Source organism: Pocillopora verrucosa, chromosome 1 (genome assembly GCF_036669915.1).
Source record: "Pocillopora verrucosa isolate sample1 chromosome 1, ASM3666991v2, whole genome shotgun sequence".
In the NCBI taxonomy this organism is placed as follows: Eukaryota; Metazoa; Cnidaria; class Anthozoa; order Scleractinia; family Pocilloporidae; genus Pocillopora; species Pocillopora verrucosa.
The window spans coordinates 30,625,187-30,650,391 of NC_089312.1; the positions used below are offsets into that span (position 1 = coordinate 30,625,187).

A 25,205-nucleotide genomic window follows, 5' to 3' on the forward strand; every position below is an offset into this window, starting at 1 on the left:
CAAAGGCATTATAAAAAACGCTGTCTAATCGTTCCAACAACCAATCGCTCCTACAGACAATAGCAACACCACCGCCTGACCGGTCAGTTCTATCCTTTCGCAAAATTGAGTAATCCTTCGGACAAACGAGATGAGATGGAAAATTTGGTTTAAGCCATGTCTCGGAGATGATGCAAATATCGCAGTTGTTTGAGTGCAATTCCATATGCAAAGCAGAAGTAGCATCAACTTTCACAAGTGATCTTGCATTAATGACCATACATTTGGGGATTATTCGGGGTAAAGAAGAAGAGTGAGTAGAAATGAAATGCAAATTTGTATCCTTGGGTCGAAGTCGTGCGCGTTTGGTCGTTGATAAAAAACAGTGGTCAGTGACACGAACTGGAATCTTGTGATGTTGTTGACGAGATCCAAATCTAGAATTAACACCAGCTCTACGACCTCTAGCTCTATAAATTCCCAATGACTTTAAGCGATGAATAAGATAATAATCCAGTTTAACCTTAGGACAACAGGAGCGAAGTTGAAATAAATTACGTCGACTGAAAGAAAATCTAGGTCTTGAAGTTTGAAGTGAAGCAGTCGGCATGTAGTTAAAATTTTCCGGACCCGGGTTAATTTCAACATCCACTGCAATAGATAGGTCCTTGATGAAACCTCTTTCAGACAGAGCAGCAACCGTCGAACCATGCTTTGACCATTTGGTGATCGGTAACTTAGTTGAGCGTCTTGCAACAGCAAGGTCTTGACCGCAGCGAGAAGCAGAAAATAGCTTTCGACTGACGCTAAAAGGGCCTTTAAAGGTAGATGGAGGCGAACAGATTGAATTGTGCTTGTCAAGATACTGAGCGAACAAGGTAACAAAGCACAAAAGCTTAAAAAAACAACAACGACGACAGTAAGCGGCAGCCATCTTGGCGCACATACATTAACTGTTCGTGCGCCACCTAAAGAAAAACGAGTTGGCAAAGGGGAGGGCTAACTTGCAATGAAGCGAATTTACCATAAACCCTTACTTTGCAGGTGCTCTGTGTTTGCCGAACAAAACCCGAAAGAGTATAAAATCAACCACATGATTTTAATAAAAAATTTCACCACGGTGGCGGACTTATTAGCCTCTATTTCCTCAGAGAAGCTGATTGGTTTGTTTTTTTACGTATTGAACATAATCTAAAATTCAACCGAATGAGTTTTCATTCCCTGATAGTACTCTTGAACACTTAATATCCGGCAATTTTAATATTGGCATAATCTTTTGAGATCAATGTGTGTTTGCTAATTGGAAGTTTGCTGAATCGAGGCCAGGGCGACTTTACTTGATCGCTAGAAAAGTGAAATTCGCTTAACTACAAAAAATTGGTGTCTAATTATCGTCGTAAGTTGTCATGGATGTCTCTCTTGCACAAATTATCTATGGACCACTAAATTGGGCGCGTACTTAAAAATAACTTTGAATAAACAAAAAGCAATTCCTTGATTGTTTTAACTGTAATTGGGTGCCCCTTTAAGAGATGCGTTTTTCCGTATCTCGACACAAACTGAGGCGGAATCAAATTGATTGAATTACCTTCGTGTTAGGATTAAAACTATTCCGTAGGGAAAAAAATAATGGCGTCAATATTCAACCATACTGACTTCTGGCACTTAAGCAGCAACGCTGCTGCAAACATACTTCTCGATAATCAGCGGAATCTAGTGGTTCTTTTGGCCTGGATACAAGGTATCATTTTATGCGCATTATCGCCTCTGATCACCTTCGGGAATGCGTTCGTGGTTTATGCAGTATGGAGAGATCCACTGAAAAACTTGCGCTCATCACCTTCGAATTTCATTCTACAATCGATGGCAGTGGCCGATTTACTTGTTGGCGTGGTCTTGTCTCCGCTCAACGCATACTTGCTTTTGAAAATAGCCGTTGATAAAAGAATCGCGCTTCCATTACACGTTACATATTCTCTTGGCACTACCCTAGTCGGAGCATCGCTCGCACATCTTATGCTTTTGTCTGTAGACAGATTTTGCGCAGTTGTAGCGCCTCTGAGATACAAAGCCATCATTACCTATCGGCGCGTTCACCAGGCACTGATTTTAGTTTGGTGTTACTTCATCTGCTTTGGAATCGCAGCCTTTTTGTTTGAAAACAAAGTCTTTATAGTTAGCCTTGTATTTGGGATTCACACGGTCTTTCTTCTGGATCTCACTTTTGATTTTTATATTTTTATTCTGTATCGACTTCGTAAATACTACAAACTGTGGAAACGGAGAATCATGGGCAACAGCGTACGAGTCAGTTGTAGCAATTTCACCGATAAAGAAATGCATCTTGCGAAAAGATTGGCGATTGTAATCGCTGCATCGCTGTTCCTTATAACTCCATTTTTTGTGTTTAAAAGCCTGGTGTATTTCTGCATTCCTTGTTACTCTCGTCCAAAAGTGCTACTCGCGGCGACTGTACTAGAGGTGACATTTACTTACTTGAACTCTGTTATGAATCCGTTTATGTTCTGTTGGCGACTTCAGAAGTACAGACAAGTGTGGAAATATTTTGTTAAAAGGATTTTCCAGGGTTGCACCAGGATCAAGAAAAGATTCAAGCGGAGACAAAGCTTCGATACAAAACTGTAGCAAGGTGAAATAAGCAATCACCCACAAAAAGCTGGGCACTGTAACCCACTGAAATCAGGTGCACTATTCAGACACTTTATGAAACCACAAAAAATAGAGAAATGTAACGAAAATAATTTCAAAAGTAAAATGATAATGATAGTCATAGAATTAATAATTAGACGAAGCTCTTGCACACATTGATTATGCGCATAGTTTCAAGCGCTCTAAAAATTTTTTATTATTGCTGATTTAGGTTCGCCATGCTTTAAAATTAGACAATTCGGCAATTCGCCAAATTGTAGTTCATTTACTAACAGCGAATTTTTTTTTTCATTTTTATTACGCGCCTGTATGTCTGGCAAAATTTATTGATACTGTAAGAAAACAACTGACAAACGAAGACATTGACTGTTTCGTTTTGCGTTCAGTTGTTGAATTAAAAGACCGCGAAAACTAAAAACGCAAGAATTCTGACGTCTCCGGAAGATAAATGTTAACGCAATAAAATATGAATCACAGCACCATACGTATCAATGTAAAATTGGAGAAAATAAAATTAATTCAAGTAAAAAAAGATAGTGCTAAATTTCAGCTGCAGCGAACTAATGAGATTTTCTTCCAGCAAACTGACAACCTGCGGTCAGGCGTTCGCTTTAATTCATTTTAGGTGACAACAGAGCTTAAGTAACTTCTCAAACACTTGACTGCAAAACTATGACATGAAATGTTTTCGTCAAATTTAAAATGATTTTGTTTTGGTAATTGGCAAGGAGCGGGCAGCTCATAGGCCCGCACAAGGTAAAAAATAATGCTGTGTTTGTATGAGTCAAAGTTCCTGCATTCGGGGCGCTTTTATCTTTCTTTCCGGCTTGCGCGCATCAATTTTCCTTTTCCTTGTCACCTTCTTCGCCAAATTCTTCTTAAGCTTTCTACGAGCACTCTTTGCTGGATCTGCCACTGCCTAAAAAAGCAAAAATAAGAAGATTGTAATTCAATAGAGAAGTATAATTTAAGACGTTATAAGACGGAGAAATGTTCAACTGTTTTGATACATTTTTACAATTTCACTATTTACATGCTAGCGTTAATTACTTCACCACATTTACCGAATATTTGGGAAATGTAGGAAGTTAAAGCGAATAGGAAGAAGATGTGATGATGACTCATCAAAATAATTAAAATAAATATCAATTGTTCTGAAAAAAGATAATTACGTCTTTGTTTTTTCACTACATCAATGCAAATATCATGCCAATCTCGAATTCAAACTCGTTAGTCATTCGCCTCTGTTGTGTTCGCTGATTTGGGAATTTTGGGACGCACGCTTCAAACGGAAACGGGTCCATTAAAGAAAAATAGGTATGCAAAGGCATACATGTGTCTAGTGCGAGCTAGTTGCTTACATGTACTTCTTTTTTTTGTGGCATACAGTTGTTACCTCTTTCGATCTATCCCAATCATAGCAGACGTTTCGGAGCTAAAATGGAAACTACATATTCTTGGAATAATTTAAATTTAAGCGTAAAAGCGACGGAATTAGTTTTGGGGTAACAAAAAATGCAATTCTCAAAAGCGTAGGGAAAGGCCCGAAAATGAAAACAGAACTTCCTAACTTCAAGTGAGACTCTGCGATATTTGACTATTTTTTGGACTGATAATTTTATTTTTTTAAGTGTTCATATGTTTTTAAGGTATTATTAAATCGAAGATTTTGTCTTTAAATTATTCAACTTCCAGAATCTTTAACACAACGCTATGGCCATGAACTTATGTAAACAACGATGGTGCATATATCGCCCAGGTCTTGTAAGTTCAAGAAATTCCTTGGTTTTTTCGTTTTTGAACGGTCTATCTAAGACTTCCTGGAATAAAGATATATTTCTTGCTTACTTTCCTTGAATTTTATCAATAGCTTTTGGTCCAGAGAAAATATTATAGGGTTTGTATTCACGTGAGTGTTAGTTTCGAAGCGTGTAGTTCGTGTACTTTTCTCTTGTCTTCTGTTCTGGCTTCTTTTTAACAATTAATCCCTCATTAGTTAATGATTATTAATTAATAAGTTTGCCATTTCAATCACTTTCTTTTGAGCACATGTATCAGATATTGTATCTCATCTTTTATCGTCATTAGTTGCTGCTGTTACTTTCAATGTTCATCTGCTATCGTTAGGAGCTAGACAAAAGTAAGTCTTTCTTTATTTTACATTTACGATATTTCCCTCTCGGTCTGTATTGACTACATTGGTTTATTTCTCGCACTCAGTTCTCTTTATAATCGTCTCATTGTTAGTTAGGTATGTGTTGCATTTCCCAGGGTACTTTCTTAGTTTATGTACTGCTGTACTTTTTTTTTCAGTTGGGACCACACAAATTCAGCAACAATCTTTAATTATAATCTCGTAACCTTCAATCGCAACTTCCCCCTTTTCATCCGTATAATTCAACATGATTTCACACCGATTACTTGATTCTAATTTGTAATTTTGATTACATACTGCATTTAATTAATCCTTGTTTCTACTGTGCATTCTAATTGTCTTCTCCCTTCTACAAGTAACTTTTGGAGGAACAGAATGTGTAACAACTTATTAGGGACCTCTGCACGAACCATGAATTGCGAACAAAGAATTTGCATATCAAACCATGTGGTTTTAGAACCTTTCTTTAGAGGAGAAATGTTATGAAGATGGCCAGTAAGTTCATCCTCCATTTTTCAGGAACAGGCTGTAAGGGAAAAAAATGGGATAATACATGAAATTACTGGTATTGACACAAAGACTTAAAATGAGGAGAAGGTACTTAGATTTAAACAGAGAAATAAGTATATTTAGTTGTTATTATATAAACTGGCTAGGAAATTGTTTGCTACTATTGAGAGAAAGGGGAAACCAAATAAAATTGGAAAAAAATTGCAAGCTTACCTCTATCCCTATGTTTATTCTTTGATGGAAAAAAGTGTAAGAAGGTTGCCAAAAAGCAAAACAACCTTCAGAATTGCATTATAGTTTTAGGTTATCTTATTGAGGAATTTCATTGAGGAAAATTAGTATTTTTAGATCAGTTACTTGACAGTTAACTAACTGACTTCACATGTGTGCCTATTTTCAAGTTTCTATCCTTCAATTTATGCAAAAACACTGGCTTGTGATCTGAAAAATTGGAACATCTTATCAATACATGCATAAGTTATGATGATGGATGTCAAGTGAATTTCTGAATTAATCTTCCTACATTGAATTCTATTGGTACTTTATGACATTCTCAAACATCTTACATGTGTATTCAATTTTTAACAACATCAAGTTTTAATCAATGCACATATTGCTTTATGATCAGTGAAATATGTTTCCAGAATGTGTACAGTCACTTGTGATTCAGGCAAATTGATAATAATAATAATAATAATAGTTAATCTTTATTGAGGATGCCAACATCACAGAAAGAGTGGTTTACAGAAGGGTCCTCTAAAGGTAACTACAAATCAATATAATTACGTAAAAATGTAAATATAAATACAATCGAAAAATAAAACAGAAAAACATACATTATATTAAAAAATTAACACTAATTTAATTAGGATAGGATGATACCAATTGTCTGTAATTTTTCTCTCTTATAAACAAGTTATTGAGGGGAACTTTCTCTTTTTGAATTAAGTAATTGACATTAAAATCCCCAAGAAAAACATTAAAATCAGAACAGCAACTATTGAGAATTTGGGTCAATGCTAGACACATTTGTTGGACTGACACTTTCGGTGACCTGTACACACCTATGATATTAACATGGGGAATGGCAACAACTTTGATAATGGTTATTTCTACTCCATTGGTGTTTTTGGCCAGTAGATATCCAGGCTTAAAGGGGATTTTAGTTTATACAGCTGTTTCACTAAAGGGTCTTGTAGTGAGTATTGCAGATTCACTGTCATTTCGAAATATAGTATACCCACTTATGGCATAGCTGGCATTGCTATCTAAATGGTACAGTCTTGTTTCTGAGAATATATTGATATCCATATTTGAATAGTTTAGGTCACTACGTATGTCTTCAATATGTTTATGCAGAGATCTTGAATTAAGGAAGCAAATTTTAAAAGTATTTGGGTCTAATTCATAGATCGGAGTATTAGAAAGTTTGGTATGGTGACCTGTGCGTAACTGCTGCATGTGAACTTTAACATCATGATTAACAGCTATTTTACTTTCAGAAAGGTCAGTTATGTAAAGTCCATCAACTGTTGTTACTCTGCTGAATCCTACACAATGCACATGAGGTATTGCTCTTTTGGTGTTAAAGTTAACAGCTATTCTAGTTTCTGTGTCACCCTGTGATCTATGTATGGTTTTGGCTGCTGCAGGTCTTAATGGAAACTGCTTTCTTACAACTTGGGCTGTTCTGTTTCTTCCTACTGCAAATTGTGCAATGATAGGTTTGATAGGAGTCCATGTAGCTTCAATTCCTTGCAAATACAATTGCTTGTTATCATATCTAGTTTTTTCTCCAACATCAACATGGTCAAACTGTACCCAAATTATACCAGATGGTCTACTTTTGTCATATAATGTAATCTTTTTGATAATATTACTTGCCCCTTTTGTGATACCATCATCAGTTCTTACATTTAATGCTATCTCTGTTCTCTCACCCTCAGCAAGTTGAAGGTTTGAGGCTAACTGCTTGGTTTTTCTAGGATCTAGGGGTATTTGGTTTAATATCTTACTTCTGAGTTCTGGAGAGTTTGCACCTATAACACTGTCTAAAGCTCTAATGGTTTATTTATCACCAGTAGCTGCCATATGGACTCTATTGTTCCACTCATCTACTTTAGAATTCTGTGTAAAAAAATGGGGAATATCAGTTGGGTAGTCTCTACAATTTTCTGAAATGCATCTCTCTTTAAGTTTGGCAATGTCATCTGTAGTGTGATTACCTTCTCTTAATCTGTTAAGAATTTCAGCGAATTGTTTACTTTCTCTCTGCCTCATGATTTCTTGTAATTCAAATATGGTAAAAAGTTCTTTCCAGAGGTTGGGAGCAAGAGCTCCATACTCTGAGTCCTTCATGTCTTTAAACACTTATCTATCCATAACTGGTTCTAGCTGGAATAAATCACCCAGTGCAATAACACTAACACCCCCAAATGCCTCTTTGCTGCCTTTAATATCTTTTAATCTATTGTTTATTTGTACATTAAACATGGTATTTCCTACCATAGATATCTCATCTAGAAATATTAGTTTAAGTGCATGAAGTTTGCATCTCAAAGTGTTAAGTCTACTAGAGTCTAGTGGTTTGTCATTCTTAAGTGATTGGCATGCTGGTATTTGCAAGGTACTATGTATTGTGTTACCTCTGATAGAAAAAGCAGCTTTTCCAGTAGGGGCAAGCAACAATATTTTGACTTCTTGGAAATCTTCTCCATGTCTGGAGTTATAATATTTTAATGCTGCCTGATATAATGCTTTGACAAGATGGGAATTACCCACTCCAGCTCCTCCAGAGAGAAAATAGTAAAATGGTTTGTCTGATGTTTTAATAAGATGCAAGACATGATAAAAAAAACTATTTTTGCTTTTTATTTAGTGTTTGTACTAATTGTCTATAATCATTGTCTTGCAGCTCATTTAATATTAGTGGTTCAGTACTTGTTGTCACAGAAGGAATTCCAACATCTTCTGATAGGTCATAGTTCTCATTGAAGTCAGGATGTAGGTCATGAACACCTTCATACTCATCTTGGTATTCTATATTTTGAGTAAATGGTGCTATTGAATGAAACTGATCATCACTCAGAATATTATCATTTATGTGCTCCTGAATTTTATCAATTTCATCGCTGTAAACAGCATATTGTTTCATTTGGTCATTTATGGCATCTTTCATAAGTAAAAATCGGGCCTTATAAGAAGAACAATTGGATATTAAGTCAGTTTCCTCATTTCTTCATGATGTGAAGAGCATAATTAACGGTAGTATTTCTCTGGGTCTTTTTCTTTGTTAAACCAAACACTTCTAATAATTCTAGCTGATGATCTTTTTCTATTTGTTTCCTTATTGCTCCTACTTTCATCAGGAAGGGTATCATCATTTTCATCAATGCCTGTTTCTAAAGGAAGTTTATCTGTGTCATTTTGAAAAGATTTCTTTACATAAGGCTTTTGAGACAAGTCATACCATGCTACCCAATCTGCTAATGTTAGGTGTTCAAGGCTGAAGGACGTTTTACATATCTCTGCAACAGACCAGTTGTATACACTTCTTCACAATCATCTTCCATTTCTTTCATTTCATTAAGTTGCTTGAGGAGCTGCACTCTTTCATCGGGAGGTGCAGTATTTATGAATACCACTCGTTGTGATGACTTCTTCATAGGGAGCTGGAGAACAATGTATACAGCTTCTTGTGCACTAATTTCAACACTATTTAAAAATTTGTTTCCAATATCCCTGACTTGTTGCTTGATGTTAGAATTTTCTTTCCTTGCTTCTGCACATGCTTGTCACAAAAGTTTACTCATTCCTTTTTGTGCTTTAGAAATATATGATACTATATACATAGCACACGCATAGATGTCAAGAACAAATTGAATATCCATGTTTGCTCTCCATGCTTTAAGGCAAGTTGGGTTGTAACTATTAATTCTTAACTCACTTGGTTCTCTTTTTAAAATATAGTTGGAGAATTCAAAGCTGTCCTGATAGCTAATCGATAGTTATTTTCAGTAATACTTAGTTTAAGAAGCAGCTCCTCAAAAGTAATTGATTCACCATCCTTTAAATCATTTAGTTGCTTTTTAATAGTTTTCCAAGTTTCTTTATGTTTTTTAATTTCGTGTTGTGATATATCTGAACCTAAAGGATACATGATTTCAGTTGCTCTCATAGGAGGTTGCGGGTAATTAAATTGACATTCACTCTTTGACTTCTTTCGACATGTGTGAGAATGCCTGTGAATTTGTCTGTTCACTAGTTTCTGCAGTTGTGGGTCATCAATTGGCCATTTACAACTTACAATCTGATCAATGAACGTTGTAACAGTTGCATCATCATCAATTCCAAACACTGGTGCACTTTCTAGCCATATAAGCATATGGATATGAGGTGAACCTCGTTGTTGAAATTCTACTCTATAGAACCAGTCAGATATCCTTCCTAGAGGTTGGCACTTATTCAAGAGGAAGTTAGTGAGAAATTGACTGATCTGATAATCAAAATGTCTGGCACATGATACTGGGTCACTTTGAATTAACCTACATTTTTCATCTCAGTTCATATTTTCCAGATGAGTATCAGTGTACTGTTTGTGGTCAACCAACTCTCCAAGTATTCTGAGCAAATGGATCCACTGAGTTTCTGCTGAAGAGAAACTACAAAATAACACTGAAGGCTGGTCCTAATTGTCTTATCAAGGCAAACAAGTCTTTCTTTGCTTTTTCAAATTATGGTAGGGAACCTCTTAATGCTCTAAGAAACTGAAATCCACATCATGATGAATCAATTTCTCTAATGCTCCTTCTTGTTTAAGTTGTGCTGCATTTAAAGTTCTGCTATTCCCTTTGCACTTTCTAAGAGCAACTTGGGAATTTCCTAATAGTATTTTCATTTGCAGTTTCTTTGTTTTAAAGAATATGTTTTCAACACACATAGCCGCTCTTCTATCTGACTGCCTCAATTCAGATTTACAAATGTCACTGTAATGCACGCTAACCAATCTCTCTTTATTTTCTGAAGCCTTTCACTCGTTCACATTGAACCGTGCTTCGAAAACTGTGGCATAATGAGAAACAAACTTTGAGGAAATTCATTATAAAGACTCCACAAAAGACCGCTTCACTTACCTACTTCACCATCCACGCGTGGGTTTGACTACGCACAACGTCGAAAGAAAACATTACCTTTTCATCGACTTGTTGTTTTCTTCGCGTTTCCAAATTCCATTGGTCTCGACTATTCCTCGCTCTGTTTTTTTCTTGAATGGGATTCGTCGTAGTTTTTTCGTTTCCGACTCCCCGCGATTATAAATCGATTTGTTTACACATTTTTTGGTTAACATTTTCTTTCCCCCTTCATGTCGACTATCACAAAATGTATACTTTCATGTGGCCTTACTAGTATGACCTCGTAATTTGTGGTATATGAAGTATTTTTCGAAATTTTTTGCACTCTTCCATAGGTGTCTTCGTGCTAAAGCACTAGACACCAAAAAGAAAAGACGAAATTCGCGCATTTATCTAAGTTTGCAAAGTAGTAGTTTTCCTCGTCAAACACACAATGCGCAACTTACCTCTAGCGCAGTCTTTCTCTTTCTCGTTTCCCGCGCTTCGGTCGCGGTTTGCTGGAGACTGGCGTAGGCCCACGAGAATGTCTCCCGTTCGACAAGACTTTTGATAAGTTCCAGCACTTCCTGGGCAAGTTTCACCAAATCGGAATCTATAGAAAGAAGTGGGTTTTAAGTTATGCATCCAAATATTTGAGAAACTGGTGCGGGTTTTATGGACCAAACAAAGTTCAAAGTAAAGCAAAACCACTACAATACTAGATTCCTTTTGGCCATCTACTGAAAAGTGCCGCCTCTAGAAAAGTTTGTGTCTGTGTCTCGGTGAAAGACCATTCCAAATCGGAATTCAGTGCAGGGATGGTAAATTCCCATGAAGAAATCAGATTCCTCTTTGTTTCACGTTCTTAGATTGCATTGAACATCATTTTTACAGTTTTAAAAATGTTACCTTTATAACTAGTGGCTAATTCCAACTCTCTGTAAACTGGGCTTAAGATATCCACTAGATGTGGTTCAATGGCATCTTTTCCCAAATTAATAGACACTGCAGCGAGCCATCTCAACACACAGGATCTCTGAAAGATAATCAAAAACATGACCGAATGGATAAGCACTAATCAGCTTCTCCTGACAGCAAAACACCACAATAACTCTTTCCTAAGTTCACGGTGGACACTTCCACCAGGTTAACATAGTTTCAAAACTCATTTACCAAGAAAACAAAACAAAGAGAACCAAAACTACGCTACTGCTTTACATCACTAAAAAAGAGCAAGTACTGTTCATACCGACCTTTTGAGTCTGTTTGGGGGTTTGAGAGGCCTCTTGAGTCGCTAGCTTGTTCATGTCGCTTAGAAGGATTGCCAGTGAGAAAGTGGTTCCATCACCCGCGCTGATGCATTCTTCGTTTTCTTGTCCATGTTTACCTCCCCCATCGTTTTGAAGCTCTAAGAGTTGCAGTGTTTTGGCCAGGAATACCAAGTTTTTGACGATCTGTTGTGGCGAAACCAAAGCAAGAAATTTATTCTCTCATGTCTGGATAAAACGTTTAGAGTGGAACAGAAAAACGCAACAAGGAATTGGTCCTACCTGCTCTCCCAACTCGTTTTCCAAGAGCGGAGAATGAAGTTGAGTGCAGAAGTCATCGCAAAGCTTGGATACCTACACGAGGTAAAGAACATGGTGAAGTGATAATTACAAAAAAACTGCCTAGAGTTAAAAGAATTTTGTAAGTTCTAGAGTTCTAGTCACCTTTCCAGGTAGATCCTTTGTTAGATAAGAGTTTAATGAACTTCCCCTCTGATAACCAGTCACCAGGTCCTCGGGTTTCCACGCAGCGAATAGAAGACCAAATAATCGACTGGACACCAGTCGGACCCAGGAGTGCGGATGCAGCAAATGCGCTTCAACAGATTCTATCCAGATTGACCAAAACAGATAGAAAAGATATCACTCGACATACTTCAATAAATAAATAAACAAACAAACTTTGGTAAGCTTATGAGAGTTTTAATGCCTGCTGAAAACGACTTTTCATTCGAAATTCAGACCATTTACCAACTTCTCCCTCAATTGTTCATATAGGAGCCTCGTCAGGATGTACCTGAGTAAGATGCTTTGGTGAAAGAGGCACAACTACCCAGGGACGGGAGAGTAGACAAAGACCAAGGGGAATTTCGTGATTGTAAATTTGAGGACTACGTGTGACATTTAAAGAACAAAAGTGAGGTTAAAAGGCAAACAGAAAAAAAAATAATTTCTTGCTGTCTACTGCCGTCGTTTGTACATAATAGTGAATATAATTCTCTTAGTAGTTACTTTTCTTCGCTATTTGTCTACAGGGTTTATCGTAAGGATGTAGGAGAAGTGAGTCAAATCAGACTTTTCCTGAAGCGTTTGTCGTTGCCATTGATCCAGCCATAATAGTACCATGCATGCTGTCGAGAGTCACGACTCACCCCAGATTTGCGCCATTTCCTGTTGTCGGCTTGGATTTTTAATAACTTGACAATGTTGAATAATCTTTGTCAAAAACGAGAGAGCATTAAAAAGGAGGTGATCCTTTACCCGGTGGAGACCCTCAGAAATGTCAAGTTCACCACCTTCCTCAGCACACCTCTCCTAAAAAGGGAAAAAAATCATTCTACCAAGAAATTACCAAAAAATGTTTGGAATGTAATTTTAGGCGGAGGGGAAAAGCTAAGATTAAATCTGGAGCTGCGACCGTTTTGGCGGAAAGAGTTGCGCCTCTGGGAAAGAGAGTAAAGGTTGAAAAGCGTAACTTGGAAGATAATACACGTGAAGTAGGTTTTGTCCAAAAAATGTATATACCTTTTCAAATTGATCTGGAACTATAAGAGAGCGTACAAGTGGTAATAAAGACCCAAGTCTTTTCTCGAAGCCCTTTTCTTCAACCTCAACGAAGAGACCACTAACTTGAGTAGCAAGGCGGTGTAAAGCGATCTACGAAACAGAAAATCACTGCGGTTGGAGAAAGTCACATCAAATACGTGCTATGGAAAACATTATAAATGAGATTTCTTTCAGTAAATAAACAATTAAAAAATAAATCTTGCCATGATATCGCAGCACCACAAAATACTAAGAACGGCCGAGGTACATAAACGCATTTCAATTGCAATATTCACCTTTTCATCCTTGAACCATAAAAGAACGATGGAAAACAGCTTCTGTCGCTCATCGGCATCAAGCTTGGGAAACAAAGTAAGAATGTCACGTGAAGAGGCTAAGATTAAGTTTTCAAAAAACAGCATATTGCTTAAGAATTCATTTATTCGAGAGATTAAAGCTTGATTAGATAATCTTTCTGCTAACAAATCTATCCTTATCTAGAACTACACTGACATACTCTACGAACATTGTTTTCGGAACGAGTGAGTACCTTCCCAAGAAGTGACTTAATAACAAGTGCAGTCAGCTTACGGCAACTGGCTGAGTCATCGTTTACCAGGCGGGAGGACAGCGGTACAAAGAAAAAACCAGCGTAGTCAAACAACATTGACTGAAAAAAAGAGATAAAACGGTATCATTCGTATAAGATTGAAAGTAAGGAAAATATAATGCTTAGGCCAAACAAACGAAAGTGTGAAGTACTTTATATTCGTGTTTGGAAAGTCGTTGTTCCCCACAGAGTGGAGCATTGTCTTTCTTGCTAACAACCATGATTTGCAGGTTAGACTACCTTAACTAATTATTTGGCTGATGGAAGTTTCATCATCTCACCTTTGGAAAAGAAGAAAACATAGATTCCAACATCTCCAGCGCCGATTCCCGACCAGTTTCGTATTCATAGCTAGAGTGAGATTAGGAGAAATTCAGAATTACACAATCAGCGGGGATTGTGCGTAGTGAACTAGCTCAGAGCAGAAACCTGGACTACTCACCTGAGCTGAGAAACATAAAACTCTAGATATCTTTGTAGTTTGGTACCTAGTGGGTAATCAAGGAGAAACTGTAGCATAACCTGGAAAACAAAATTTAGGATTGTAAACACCTAGTGCAACACCTTCAACAACAACAACAACAACAACAGCAACAAAAACAACAACAATAAAAAGGACCACAGCTTAAGTGTCCACAAGAGGCTATACGCGAGAGGGTACTGCCACCCAACTCAGGACACTCTGAGCTGCTATGATAAATTAACAATATTTATAATTTGTTACTTAAAAAAAAGTAATAAGAATACATAGGTAGGCAGCAAATAACAAAGTGGTTGAGTAAATATCCAGCAGTTACCTGTCTTGACTGGAGCTGAACGGATGGTGAACTACCTGTGATTGACAGCTGCCCAACTTTCCACATGACATCGTGGATTTCGGGAACAATGAGTTTTCTAGAGAGAATTGCCTACGAAAACAACAAACAAATAAATAAACAAATAAACAAAAAAATAATCTTTCTGAGAAACTTCGTTTTAAATGCATTAAAGAATATCAGGCAGTGTTTATCTAGGTAACTCATTCACGATGTTACTGAGTACAGTGTTTGTACGTTTACAGGAAGGAAACCCACAAAATAAGATAAAATACTTACCTTCAGAAGAGGAAAAGCTGTTCCTTGTTTGGTGTGATCATGAATGTCTTCCTCCACAAATCCCAGCAACACCTGCAGGTGTTTCTCAGCGACTGTGAATTCCTTGAAGTCCCTTATGACAACGGTCATGGCCTGCAAATGAAAACGCACATGCGACTGTTAGAATGTGTAGAAAAAGACAACAAATGCAACAACGATTTATTTGTATCAATTATGTTCCCTTGAAAGACTTCCAAAATGCAAGTGATAATCAAACAAAATTTTGGGTGGGGCACCTCAAAGTCTAAAAGTTAAGTACTCGGGAGAAAGGTTTTTAAAACTTGAAGGTATCGTTTTAATGCATTTTCTGCACTTATAAAAATGCATTCCAAAAAAATTCGTGATTATAATAATTTTCGCCCTACAAAGTTTGTTTTTTGTCCTTGTTCAGTGTTGTGATAGATCTGTCCATCCCGTGGAAGACAATTCCGAGCACAGATTGCCCTAATAAACAACGTAAAGAAACACAAATAAAGCTGTCTGTGGTCATCTTCGCTTGCGTAAGGCGCCCACACACATGCATATCCTGTTCATTGATGCTCGCTTTACCAAGCCATACCAGTATTTTAACCTACTCGCTTGGTAGCAAAGTTACCACTGAGTGCATTTTCCATGAGAAGAAATCTGAAACTTAATACACGCATTCGTACCTTAAAGGCCGAGATGAGCATTTCAAAGTTCTCTCCAACTTTTGCACCGGCTTTTGCATAGTTTTTCAGTATGTTGAAGAGGAGTTTTCCCATTGTGGGGACATGCTTGTTCAACGACGGAAGTGGAAACTTAACGAGCCAGCTGACACAACGTAGAGAGATCGTCACAACCTGGAGATAAAATATAACTGATCAGGGTATTACAGCGAAAATTTGAGCCATTTTTAGCAGTGGAAAGGGTCCGGAAACGGCCCTTAGTAGAGCAGATGAAAAGAGAGATGCCAGAAAGAAGGAAAAAAGAAATGTCGTTCCTCTTGGATTCCGTAACGTAGACTTCGGAGAGGGAAGGGAAAGTAAAACAGATTTCTCCTTTATGACCAAAACTCAAAGACAGTAATACAGGCGTTATTGCTCATCCGTAAACTTTACATAGAAACTATCAGGACAAATAAGAATAAAAACGTTTTCTGTGTTCCTTAGAGACGACAAACTGTACCTTGTTGTATTTGGATTTGAGGCAGTCTGTAAGAAGCACCACGAAAGGATCCAACATTCGTTGATGTTCCTGGTCTGAAGGCGAGAGTTTTCCGTGTTTAAGCAGCATATACAGCAACTAGAAAATTGAAAAGCACGAGGGATCTTCCAATTTGGATTTCGTATTTATCAACACAATGAAACCAGTCAAAGTTATCACAGAGTATTCTGCATTAAACAATAAATAACATCACGGTAAAGTTTCGCGTCACCAGCATAGAAGGTTCTGATCGCTGAGCTGGTAATGTTTAGAAATTGTAAACATGGAATTTTACAAACTTTAATCGCCTCTTTCGTTGGCTGAGACAGTTTGCTTCACTCACCTGAAGACCAAACTCCACTAGAATGTGATGATTTGTCTTGTTGTTGTTCTGAGGGACATTACCTCCTCGTACAGGGTTGGGTGGAAGCAACAACGAGCTACTCGATTGGAGCCTGGGATCGGCTGGAGTCGAAATTGCTTTCTTTTCCCTGCATTTGAAAAATAAACAAATGAGCTTCATAGGAAAAAGCTGCTACCGGATGTCTTTGTAAATTAGACATATTGAAATTTATCGTTAACTCAAGATAAGACCATATAGCTGATAAGTTTCTCTACTCTCGTCATATTGTGAAGAAAAGTTAAAAGTTAAATTCTTCTTGGAGTTAAAGAGTTGAGCAAATGGTACATGCACAAAAGAAAAAAAAACTAAACGGCTCCACGGCAATAATGAAAAGTGATCAAAATTGATTCCTTTACACGGCTTGAGGAGCATGCAAAATCTCTTTACGCGTATAAAGTTCATTTGAACTGGAACTCCACGAGGAAACTGCCACTTTGACTCCCTCGGGTGACAGAGATTTGGATTTTTCCCCCTTCCCCCCACCCCCTCAAAAAAAGAGAAAAATACTTTCTCTTCTTTGGCTCCCTACATTAATACTGAATTGTTTATACCACTCACTCTTGCTTCATTTTCAGCATCCGCACATTTTCACCAGTTATTCCGTGTATAAACACAAGCAGTATCTGCGGAGTGATGCTTGCGTTCGCTTGTAGTCCAACACTAATTCTTCGGAGGACTTCTTCTACTCGACGAGCAGTTTTGTGAATTTGAGTGGAGTAAAGAACCTGAAAGAATTAACCATCAAGCATTTTAGTAAATGTATTTTTATTTTTTGGAAATGTTGGTAAAAGCTGTCGCAATTCCTATCACCCTCAAAAAAAAAAAAAAAAAAATTGAAGAAAGAAATAACGTCGAGGAAGTAAGAAAGGTTATGGAGACTCTGAGCTCACATGATTAACTAACTAAGCTAAGTAGCGACCAAAATTGAAACGTAAGCCACACAGAGCCACAATAGTGGACTTCAAGTGAATAGAAACAAACGTATGTTCACTTTTCACTTTGCGTCCACTTTTGAAGTCGTTTGGGTGTCGCCTGGGGCGGAGGAACCACGTCACTGCTTGCGATTATACATATAATTTGGCTGATTTGCGCCTATAGACACAAATCAGCCAAAATATTTCCAAGTCCGTCAGGTTTCTCAATTAAAATCCGTTTTAATGTTCTTCTTTCGAAGATTTATCATTGCCTCTTTTCTGTCATTACATTTTTCAGAGCTTACTTTTTTAAGTAAAGATTATATTTTTGCACCGCAAACAAGAAGTCACTCAAATATCGCTACGTAACTAATTAAAAAAAAACCAAACCAAAACCACAAAGGTTTGCTCCTGTATCATAAATATAAGACCCACCTCCTTCAAAGGGGATATCAGAAGAGTCAGTGATCGCGTTCCGGCAAATTTTGAAAGAACTTCGAATGTGTCAAAGCTTTTGCATGTTTTTGCTTCATGAAGCTTGTTGACAATCTTTTCCACCTCACGCTCTTTAGCAACTTCTCCGAATAAATCCTCAACTAGCACCTTTGAAAAAAATAAAAAGATAAAAGAACTATTGGTAGCAGATCTAACGTATATAAATTATTTAACTGTTTGTACAGTTTTCCCCACTGGTTCGCAAAACTAAGCAAAAAATATCGGTGACTAGCAAACCGTCGGGCTAAGTGACAGTTTGAGCTCCTTTGTGTCCAGAACTTATTGAATTATTGTTTACCTCCTTGCATGCATTGCATACCAACGCAGGACAGTCTACGGTTCCCTACAGGCGTATTTCTACACCAAAGTCAAGTAGAATCGTGTGGTGAATAGAGCAGTTTTTTAGTAATTGTGGAAAAACTAAATCCAAAGTAATAACTGCGACCAATTAAAACAAAGGTGAAAATTATGATTAGCCAATGAGAACTCAGAGTAAGAGCAGGCAAACTGCTTGAAACACGGGAAACTCAAGTGACCAAGTCGCGATGAGCTTCAGCTTTTTAATATGACTGATTCAGAGGGCGGCGCGATTTTTCTAGACCAATCACAGAGCGCCAAAAAAACAAATCCGGGCGGCGGTCTCAGAAAATCAATATATTTCTTCATTTCTTTTTGAGTTTGATAATTGAAGGAGAAATAAATATTTCTCTGAAAGCAAAATGCACAGGTTCACAATCAAAAACCGTATCACTCTCGATTGTGATTGTGTATTATTGCAGATTCCCATTTTAGTCGAGTATTCTTGACATCGAGTAAGGCAGGTGCATGAGTCTATCAGAGAGCGCGTTTTGTATCGATGAACGAAAAGAGCGTAACTGATCTTAGGTCAATACTACAAGCAAACACTTCACATTGTCGAAGCAGGTAAACGATCGTGAGCCAAGTCTTGTAATATAACAAAACATTGACCATTACAAAACATTAATCTTATGAATAAGGTTTTAATTTCATTTTTTTTTCAAAGGGCGGTTGCTGGTACTAAGCTACAAACTTTAATAAATTGTCTCGAATGGATTATGATATCTATTATGATTATGATAGAAAAATTCACTGCCTAACGAGTGAATTCCACGTTAAATTCCAGGCAGTGAATTTTTCTTGATTCGCATAATTGAATAAAAATAATAAAAAAAGAAAACAGTAATAACATTTTTTGTTTTTATCCTGAGCGCGCGCCCCAGAAAGCCATTTCAAAGTCAACTGTCAGAACTGTCATTGCGTTAGCGAATAAGAGACAAGGTCGTACACGTTTAAATCTTCGACAACTTTATTTGTACCTTGTGCTTGTTTTTACATTTGTTTTCAAACTTTTTAAACAAGCTTAACACTATCTTAATGATAATAGTGGTATTTTGAGTGTGAGGATTTCCTCATATTTTCCAAAAATTTAAATTTAAATTCAAAATTTGGCATACATTCATTTTCTGTAAATTTATTCATTTCCAAGGTGATATTTTTCGTAGTACGAGTTGCATTTTTGTTTTCACGAGAGCAACAATTTTTGCTCGCGACTCACGTCTGCAATATTTCCTCATGCATAAGTGCAATTCCACGCTAAATACCCTCCCTTCAATAGCCAATCAGACCGCGAGTTTACCTTAAGCTACACGATTCTATCGCAAATTGCAAGAAACATCGACGGAAGTGTAATGAAGTATTCAACGCAAAATTTAACAACTTTTTGCCTTTTCAAGCAATCAGTCAGAAGAATATTGATATAGATGGGGCTGATCTATTGATTGTACATATATGAAAATCATATATATGCACAGCGGTGAAGAAACGAATATAAGAGATCCTCGCAGCTATGAACACTACTGAACTATTAGTTGAAATAAGACCAGAAAAAATTGAGTTCTCGTTATTTTTATTGTTTTAAAAGACTGAGTATGGTCGTGCTAGCTTCTAATTTCTCCCTTATTATTTCTGTGCTTAGTTGAATTTCTTCAATGCAGTGAACGAAACATAGGGATATCATTATCAATCTACATTTTATACGGTCAAGTTTCTAACTTATTACATAACTTTTTTACATAAGTACATTAGGTGTGTGTTCAACCCGATAACTCTGATGAACCAAAGTTTTAAAATGAATCGTTTTAGTCTGACCACATTCTTAAAAGAAAAAAAAAGGGTCAGAATGTTTCATCCAAAAATTATCGCTATAGATTATTTATTCATTTTTTTTTTAAACTAATTGCCACCTTCCCTACGAACAGCCCTTGAATTTAAGGGCTCAAGCACTATAACAGAAAGTCTACAGATTCAATGAGCGCTACAATGATAAATTACAACAAAAAGGCATCAATCCCTGAATCTGTCCGGATACAAAAACTTGTACTTTTACTGTGCCATTCACTTAAAAACCCTTTTTGGCAAAACGTAATTAAGTCGTGAAATTGATTTCGGATAACATTTATGTCCTTCGAAAGTTATTTTAATTTTTATCAGTGGACATTTCTTATGGACTTTTGTGTTAAACACTTCATTAACTTTTTGCTTTAGAGAAGTTATTGAATTTTGTCCTTAAAGGTTATGACGCTCTGAGTTTAATATTTCATTTAAATTTTGCGTTAGAACAGCTATTGAATTTTGTTTCCAAGACATTTCGTCACTTTGCCTTAAATGCTTTATTACATTCTACGTTAGCATTACATTTTGCGGCGATGCTTACGAGATTTTGCTTTTGTATTATATTTTTCCATTTTTAGGCGTGACTGTCCTTGACACAAAAGAGAACACTCGTCGATTTGATCGCACAGTGATACAGTCACAAGTGGAATTTAAAAACAACTGAGCGTAAAAAGCAATTGGTAACATGTTTGATATATTTAGAGCCACGTCTACACAGAAAACGCGAACGGCTAAATGTACCTCTGAATTCATTTGTTTTTCTTCTTATCATTAAAGAGATCCACAAACGAAATAAAAAATGTATCTCGTTTTTTCGGAAAACGAGAAATATTTCTCATTACTACAAAAGGGCTACAGGAATAATAGTAGGGGTTGGTTATTGAAACGAATTCCAAATTTGGTTATTGAAACGAACTTGGGAGGCGGTTTAGACAAGTGATGAACTAAGAGATATATTCAGGAGTCGGACATTTTGGGAAAATAACTGTTTCTCCAGTGTGGGCCACGTGCCTTTTTGTTTCTGCTCTCTAAATCCAGCGCTTACCTACGACCTTTGGCTAACTCGGAGATGGCTTTCGCGCACTTTTTAGAGAAAAACAGCCAAACTCTGTTTAAAAAACTGGCCATAGAGGTGTAGCTCTATCAATTAAGTTAAAAAGTAGGTGCCGGAAGAACTTGGACTGTTCTTGGCCTCACGGTGCGCTCACAGTCCAGTGTACCAAGAGTAAGGCTCTCATTGTTACTGTCCCTGTGTCTCACAGTAAAATCTGTACAATCCTGTGTCACGACTGTAGAGTCCGGAATCACTTGGTTAAAGCACCTCCGACCAAGAGGAGTTAAAATCGCGCGGAAGCCGCGCCGATAATTTTCTATAAAAATCAAGTAGATACAGGGGTTAATTGCACTTGTGGCATGCCCCAGAAAGAATGCTGGGAACACTAACTTGCACACCTTTAGACCGTAACGATTTGAAAGTACCGGATAGAAGAAGTGGAGGCACCAGCCGAATGCAAAAACAAACACAATAGTAAACATCATGTTTATCACTTTACGTGTTCGTTTCAGACGATTTTTGTATCTTCTCTGTGTGTTGGTTAGTTCTTCTCCCACCGGCTTTCGTTTCTTGAGAGACACAAGTATAGCGCTGTAGAGCACAGTAAGAACAAACAATGGAATTACATAGAAGAGTACAAACGCGAAATTTAAGTACACGTCCGAGGCCGTTTGAGATTCCATTTGAAATACACAGAAAGTTTTGCCGTCTTCAGTTTGCACAAGGCGTAAAGCGTAGAACATCGGCGAGCGAACGGTCGCGGCGATGATCCACACAAGCGCGATTGACGCATTCGCGACCAGGTTAGTAATGATTCGTTTTAACGGAAACAAAACTGCAAAGAACCGATCCACTGCCATCACAATGAGAGTTAAGACAGAAACTGATGCCGAAAGTTCTTGGGTTATTGGAGCAATTTTGCAAAGAAAATGCCCAAGGCCGCCGCTTATTCCCCATTCAGAGCCGAGAAAAAAGCGCGAAATCATCCTGGGCATGTAGAACACCGCAATGAGAATGTCCGCAGCAGCCATATTAACGACAAAGAAATTTACCGGCGTTCGCATTTTACGGTTCTTCAAAACGACGGCGAAGATAAGGGAGTTTCCGATTAATGATACCAGCATTACTATGACATACAAAGACACTTTCACAACCAAAGACACTGTGGAGGTATCTGCACCACAGTAAAGATTTGTAGCGTTTGTTACATTTGACATGTCCGTCATTTTGTTTTTATTTTCGAAAGAAAACCCAAACTTGTTTAGTAAAAAAGAGGTAAATATCTTCAGTCTAATACCTCAGTCCTTCTTGAATTCAGAGGTAGAATACGTCAGTTTGTACACGTTCAAAAGCTGCCGGTGGAAGATAAATGTTGCCGGCCTCTTTCGACGACACGAATCTGTTTTGCGCGAGAGGTACTGTAACTATGAAGTGAAGACTTAAAAAGAGCGCAAAACCGTACAGGACTGAAATTCTGAGCCTTCTAGTTTATAGTCACATCCGTTTTCCAATTGATTTAATTACAGCTGATTGTTACATCTATTCCTTCACACATCTAATAGAGCATTCTCTAGTTTGGTCTTTATCACTTTAGTCACAGCAGGCCGGGTAAATATGGTGCACTAGTGGTAAATACCCGAAATTCTCCGAAACACTGAAATCCAACTCTGTCGAAATCCTGAATAAATTGCCTAGAAACCTCAGACTTGTTCAATCGTCTTCTTAACAGCTCTCCAAATAGGCAAGTTTCAAGACCTCTGGCGAAATAATATCGACAGAAATAGTTTCTTCTCTGTCTTTCGGCTTTAAACAGTAGTACCTTTGTGGAGGCGTAATTCGATTTGAACTCCGGAACGGGAAACGTCAAGTCGTGTGACTGTTAAACATTGTGGGCAGCTGTTAAGTATTAAGACAGGTGACGAAATTCTTTGAAAAGCATTCCAGAAACACAAATCAGCAGCGTTTTTTGTTGGAAATCACTTCAGATGTTTGAATTTTTAAGAAGAGCAAAATTCTTCTCTTATGTGAGTAAACTACCTTTGACACCTAGTAAAAAAGATTTCGTTGTAAAAAGAAGATGATGAAAAGGTTTGTTGACTATCCATGACATTCAAAGCTCTTAAACAAACACGTCGCCGTGTGAATAAAGGATTCATGGTGTAAAATTGTACAATTCTTCCTCTAAAGTGCAATTACGGCTTCACATAAAGACAAATAAACTCCGGTAGCAGTTTGGAAAACTCTACCAACAATTGGCCAACATAATTCGTTATCGGTTCTACTAGGCCACGCTAAACAATTTCTTTAAATAAGAATAGAATAACAATTGTCTAAAAGGATGCGTTATTAAGTTAAGCTGCAGCTGCAAACTTCGACATCATAGATGACTTTTCGTCAACGAATGTCTACTCACTAGACTTCGCTCATTCTTCTCTGACATTACTATCATCTCGAAAACTGGCATAATCTCTAAATTTAGATGCAACCTACGAACAAGCTGCATGAATTGAATAAATAACGTTTTAAGATCCTTCAACAGGTAAACGTAAAATGTGCAAAATTCAAACTGCAGCTCACAATATAGCATATCTCAGAACTGCGCGTACAAGATCCAAACACCAGTTATTTCTGTTCATTAGCGCTTTTTAGTTTACTATTGTTTTTCCTTTGTACGCCGTTTCGTTTACAAATGTTGTTATTACTCGTTTTCGCTCGTGTGGAATTAATTCGTCAAAAATGTTATGAAATTTATTCGTATCAGTATTTGAAGCTAAAATTATTCGTTTCCAGTTCAAAGAGTTAGTTTTTCAGTCATTTTGTTTGGCTCGTTGGAGGCCATCGTTCGTTCTCGCAGGTCACTGTTCAAAATCGCAGCACGAGCAGTAAAATGTGAAAAAAAAATCAGCAATACATCTAAGTGATAATCGTTAAGTTCAATCTTTTCTTTTATCCTGCTTTATTTAAAATTTTTGTTTTTTGTAACTTTCTGTTTCAGATTCAACCGCACTTTAAACGGAGTTACCACCAGTGCAGAATCTTGAAGAAAAGCGAGTTAAATTTCATTGCAGGAGGTTTCCCTCATGGAGAATACGGCATGTTTGAACCCGAAATGGAACAAAAATAACTCTGGAAAACGTCTCGTATATAAAGGTTTCAGTCAAACGCAATATTTAGTCCTCTCTCAAGAAAATCAGCCAACTTTCCACTGGAGATCTGATTTTTCAGCGAAGATACTCGTTTTGAGATTTAAATTAACTAAAATGTGAATCAGTTAGGGATTAAAATGAATGAATATGGAAATCAGTAAGTCACGCCGGTGTATTTCATACGATATTCTTGGAATCGCAAAAGTCCACGTTAACTAGAGATCGTACAACAGCGAAGTTACTTCGGCCTCACTCCACTACTTTGACTTCTATTACAAGATCTCAATGGCAAATTTCGTTACTGACTAACAGTGATTCTTGAGGAATTGTTCTACACTTGAGAAATTGATATTTACTTGAAAGATATCTTGGCCATATTTTGATACTTCGTATTTTCTCACCACTTGCCTGTTCGACAATGTATTTATATCGTGGAGAGAAATTATTTATTGGTCACTCCTGAGAGTTAAAGGATGGGTGGAAAAAAAAAATAAAAAAAAAGCTGAGTACTCTAAACACTTCAGTCCGCCAAATCGGATTTTCTATCTGCACGCACTTGAGCAGCCGTAGTCTTTGCACACACGTGACCAAAACCGGACCCTATAGGGAAACTGGCATTTGCACCCTCGATTTGAGCATTTTTAAGATAACACATAAACAAAAGTTAAATGTATGATAATAATCTTCAAAGGGAAAGCATCCTCAAAAATGAGTAACGAAGCTTCCTTGCGTTACCTCTACTAATCCTTGAAGACACGCATCCAGTTCCCCTGTGGCCAAATTGTCGCTCATTTTGTCCAGTAATGTATGAATGGTGAAACCGAGCACGTGAAGCTAAAAAAAATCGTATAATTA

The 25,205-nt window shown here is 37.3% G+C and overlaps 3 protein-coding genes across 3 annotated transcripts in view; 1 reads left to right on the forward strand and 2 right to left on the reverse strand.

Moving 5' to 3' along the window:
• Positions 1-1,411: 1,411 nt before the first annotated feature.
• LOC131788207 (adenosine receptor A2a-like) lies at positions 1,412-2,656 on the forward strand. Its single transcript, XM_059105283.2, has one exon. The coding sequence runs from the start codon at positions 1,609-1,611 to the stop codon at positions 2,623-2,625; it is 1,017 nt and encodes a 338-aa protein (XP_058961266.2). The 5' UTR covers positions 1,412-1,608; the 3' UTR covers positions 2,626-2,656.
• Positions 2,657-2,822: 166 nt separating this feature from the next.
• LOC131788206 (small subunit processome component 20 homolog) overlaps positions 2,823-25,205 on the reverse strand; it is a 37,804-nt gene continuing 15,421 nt past the window's right edge. Inside the window, exons 21-40 of the mRNA XM_059105282.2 lie at positions 25,086-25,184; positions 17,898-18,065; positions 17,107-17,273; positions 16,489-16,636; positions 16,128-16,244; positions 15,632-15,802; positions 14,943-15,074; positions 14,646-14,756; positions 14,291-14,370; positions 14,130-14,199; positions 13,789-13,908; positions 13,535-13,597; positions 13,218-13,349; positions 12,845-13,007; positions 12,138-12,301; positions 11,976-12,047; positions 11,679-11,879; positions 11,335-11,461; positions 10,893-11,038; positions 2,823-3,568 (exon numbers count right to left, since the gene is read on the reverse strand). Of these exons, the coding sequence (XP_058961265.2) occupies positions 3,434-3,568; positions 10,893-11,038; positions 11,335-11,461; positions 11,679-11,879; positions 11,976-12,047; positions 12,138-12,301; positions 12,845-13,007; positions 13,218-13,349; positions 13,535-13,597; positions 13,789-13,908; positions 14,130-14,199; positions 14,291-14,370; positions 14,646-14,756; positions 14,943-15,074; positions 15,632-15,802; positions 16,128-16,244; positions 16,489-16,636; positions 17,107-17,273; positions 17,898-18,065; positions 25,086-25,184 (2,586 nt within the window). The 3' untranslated portion in view covers positions 2,823-3,433. The remainder of the gene's footprint in view (positions 3,569-10,892; positions 11,039-11,334; positions 11,462-11,678; positions 11,880-11,975; positions 12,048-12,137; positions 12,302-12,844; positions 13,008-13,217; positions 13,350-13,534; positions 13,598-13,788; positions 13,909-14,129; positions 14,200-14,290; positions 14,371-14,645; positions 14,757-14,942; positions 15,075-15,631; positions 15,803-16,127; positions 16,245-16,488; positions 16,637-17,106; positions 17,274-17,897; positions 18,066-25,085; positions 25,185-25,205) is intronic.
• LOC131788208 (QRFP-like peptide receptor) lies at positions 21,087-22,430 on the reverse strand. The gene has a single exon (XM_059105284.2). It carries the CDS (start codon positions 22,428-22,430, stop codon positions 21,303-21,305), a length of 1,128 nt encoding a protein of 375 aa, XP_058961267.2. The 3' UTR covers positions 21,087-21,302.

What these genes read in the sequence shown, in the direction of transcription:
- LOC131788208 (XM_059105284.2), bottom strand. Translation starts at nt 22,430, where the DNA reads ATGACGGACATGTCAAATGTAACAAACGCTACAAATCTTTACTGTGGT.
- LOC131788207 (XM_059105283.2), top strand. Translation starts at nt 1,609, where the DNA reads ATGGCGTCAATATTCAACCATACTGACTTCTGGCACTTAAGCAGCAAC.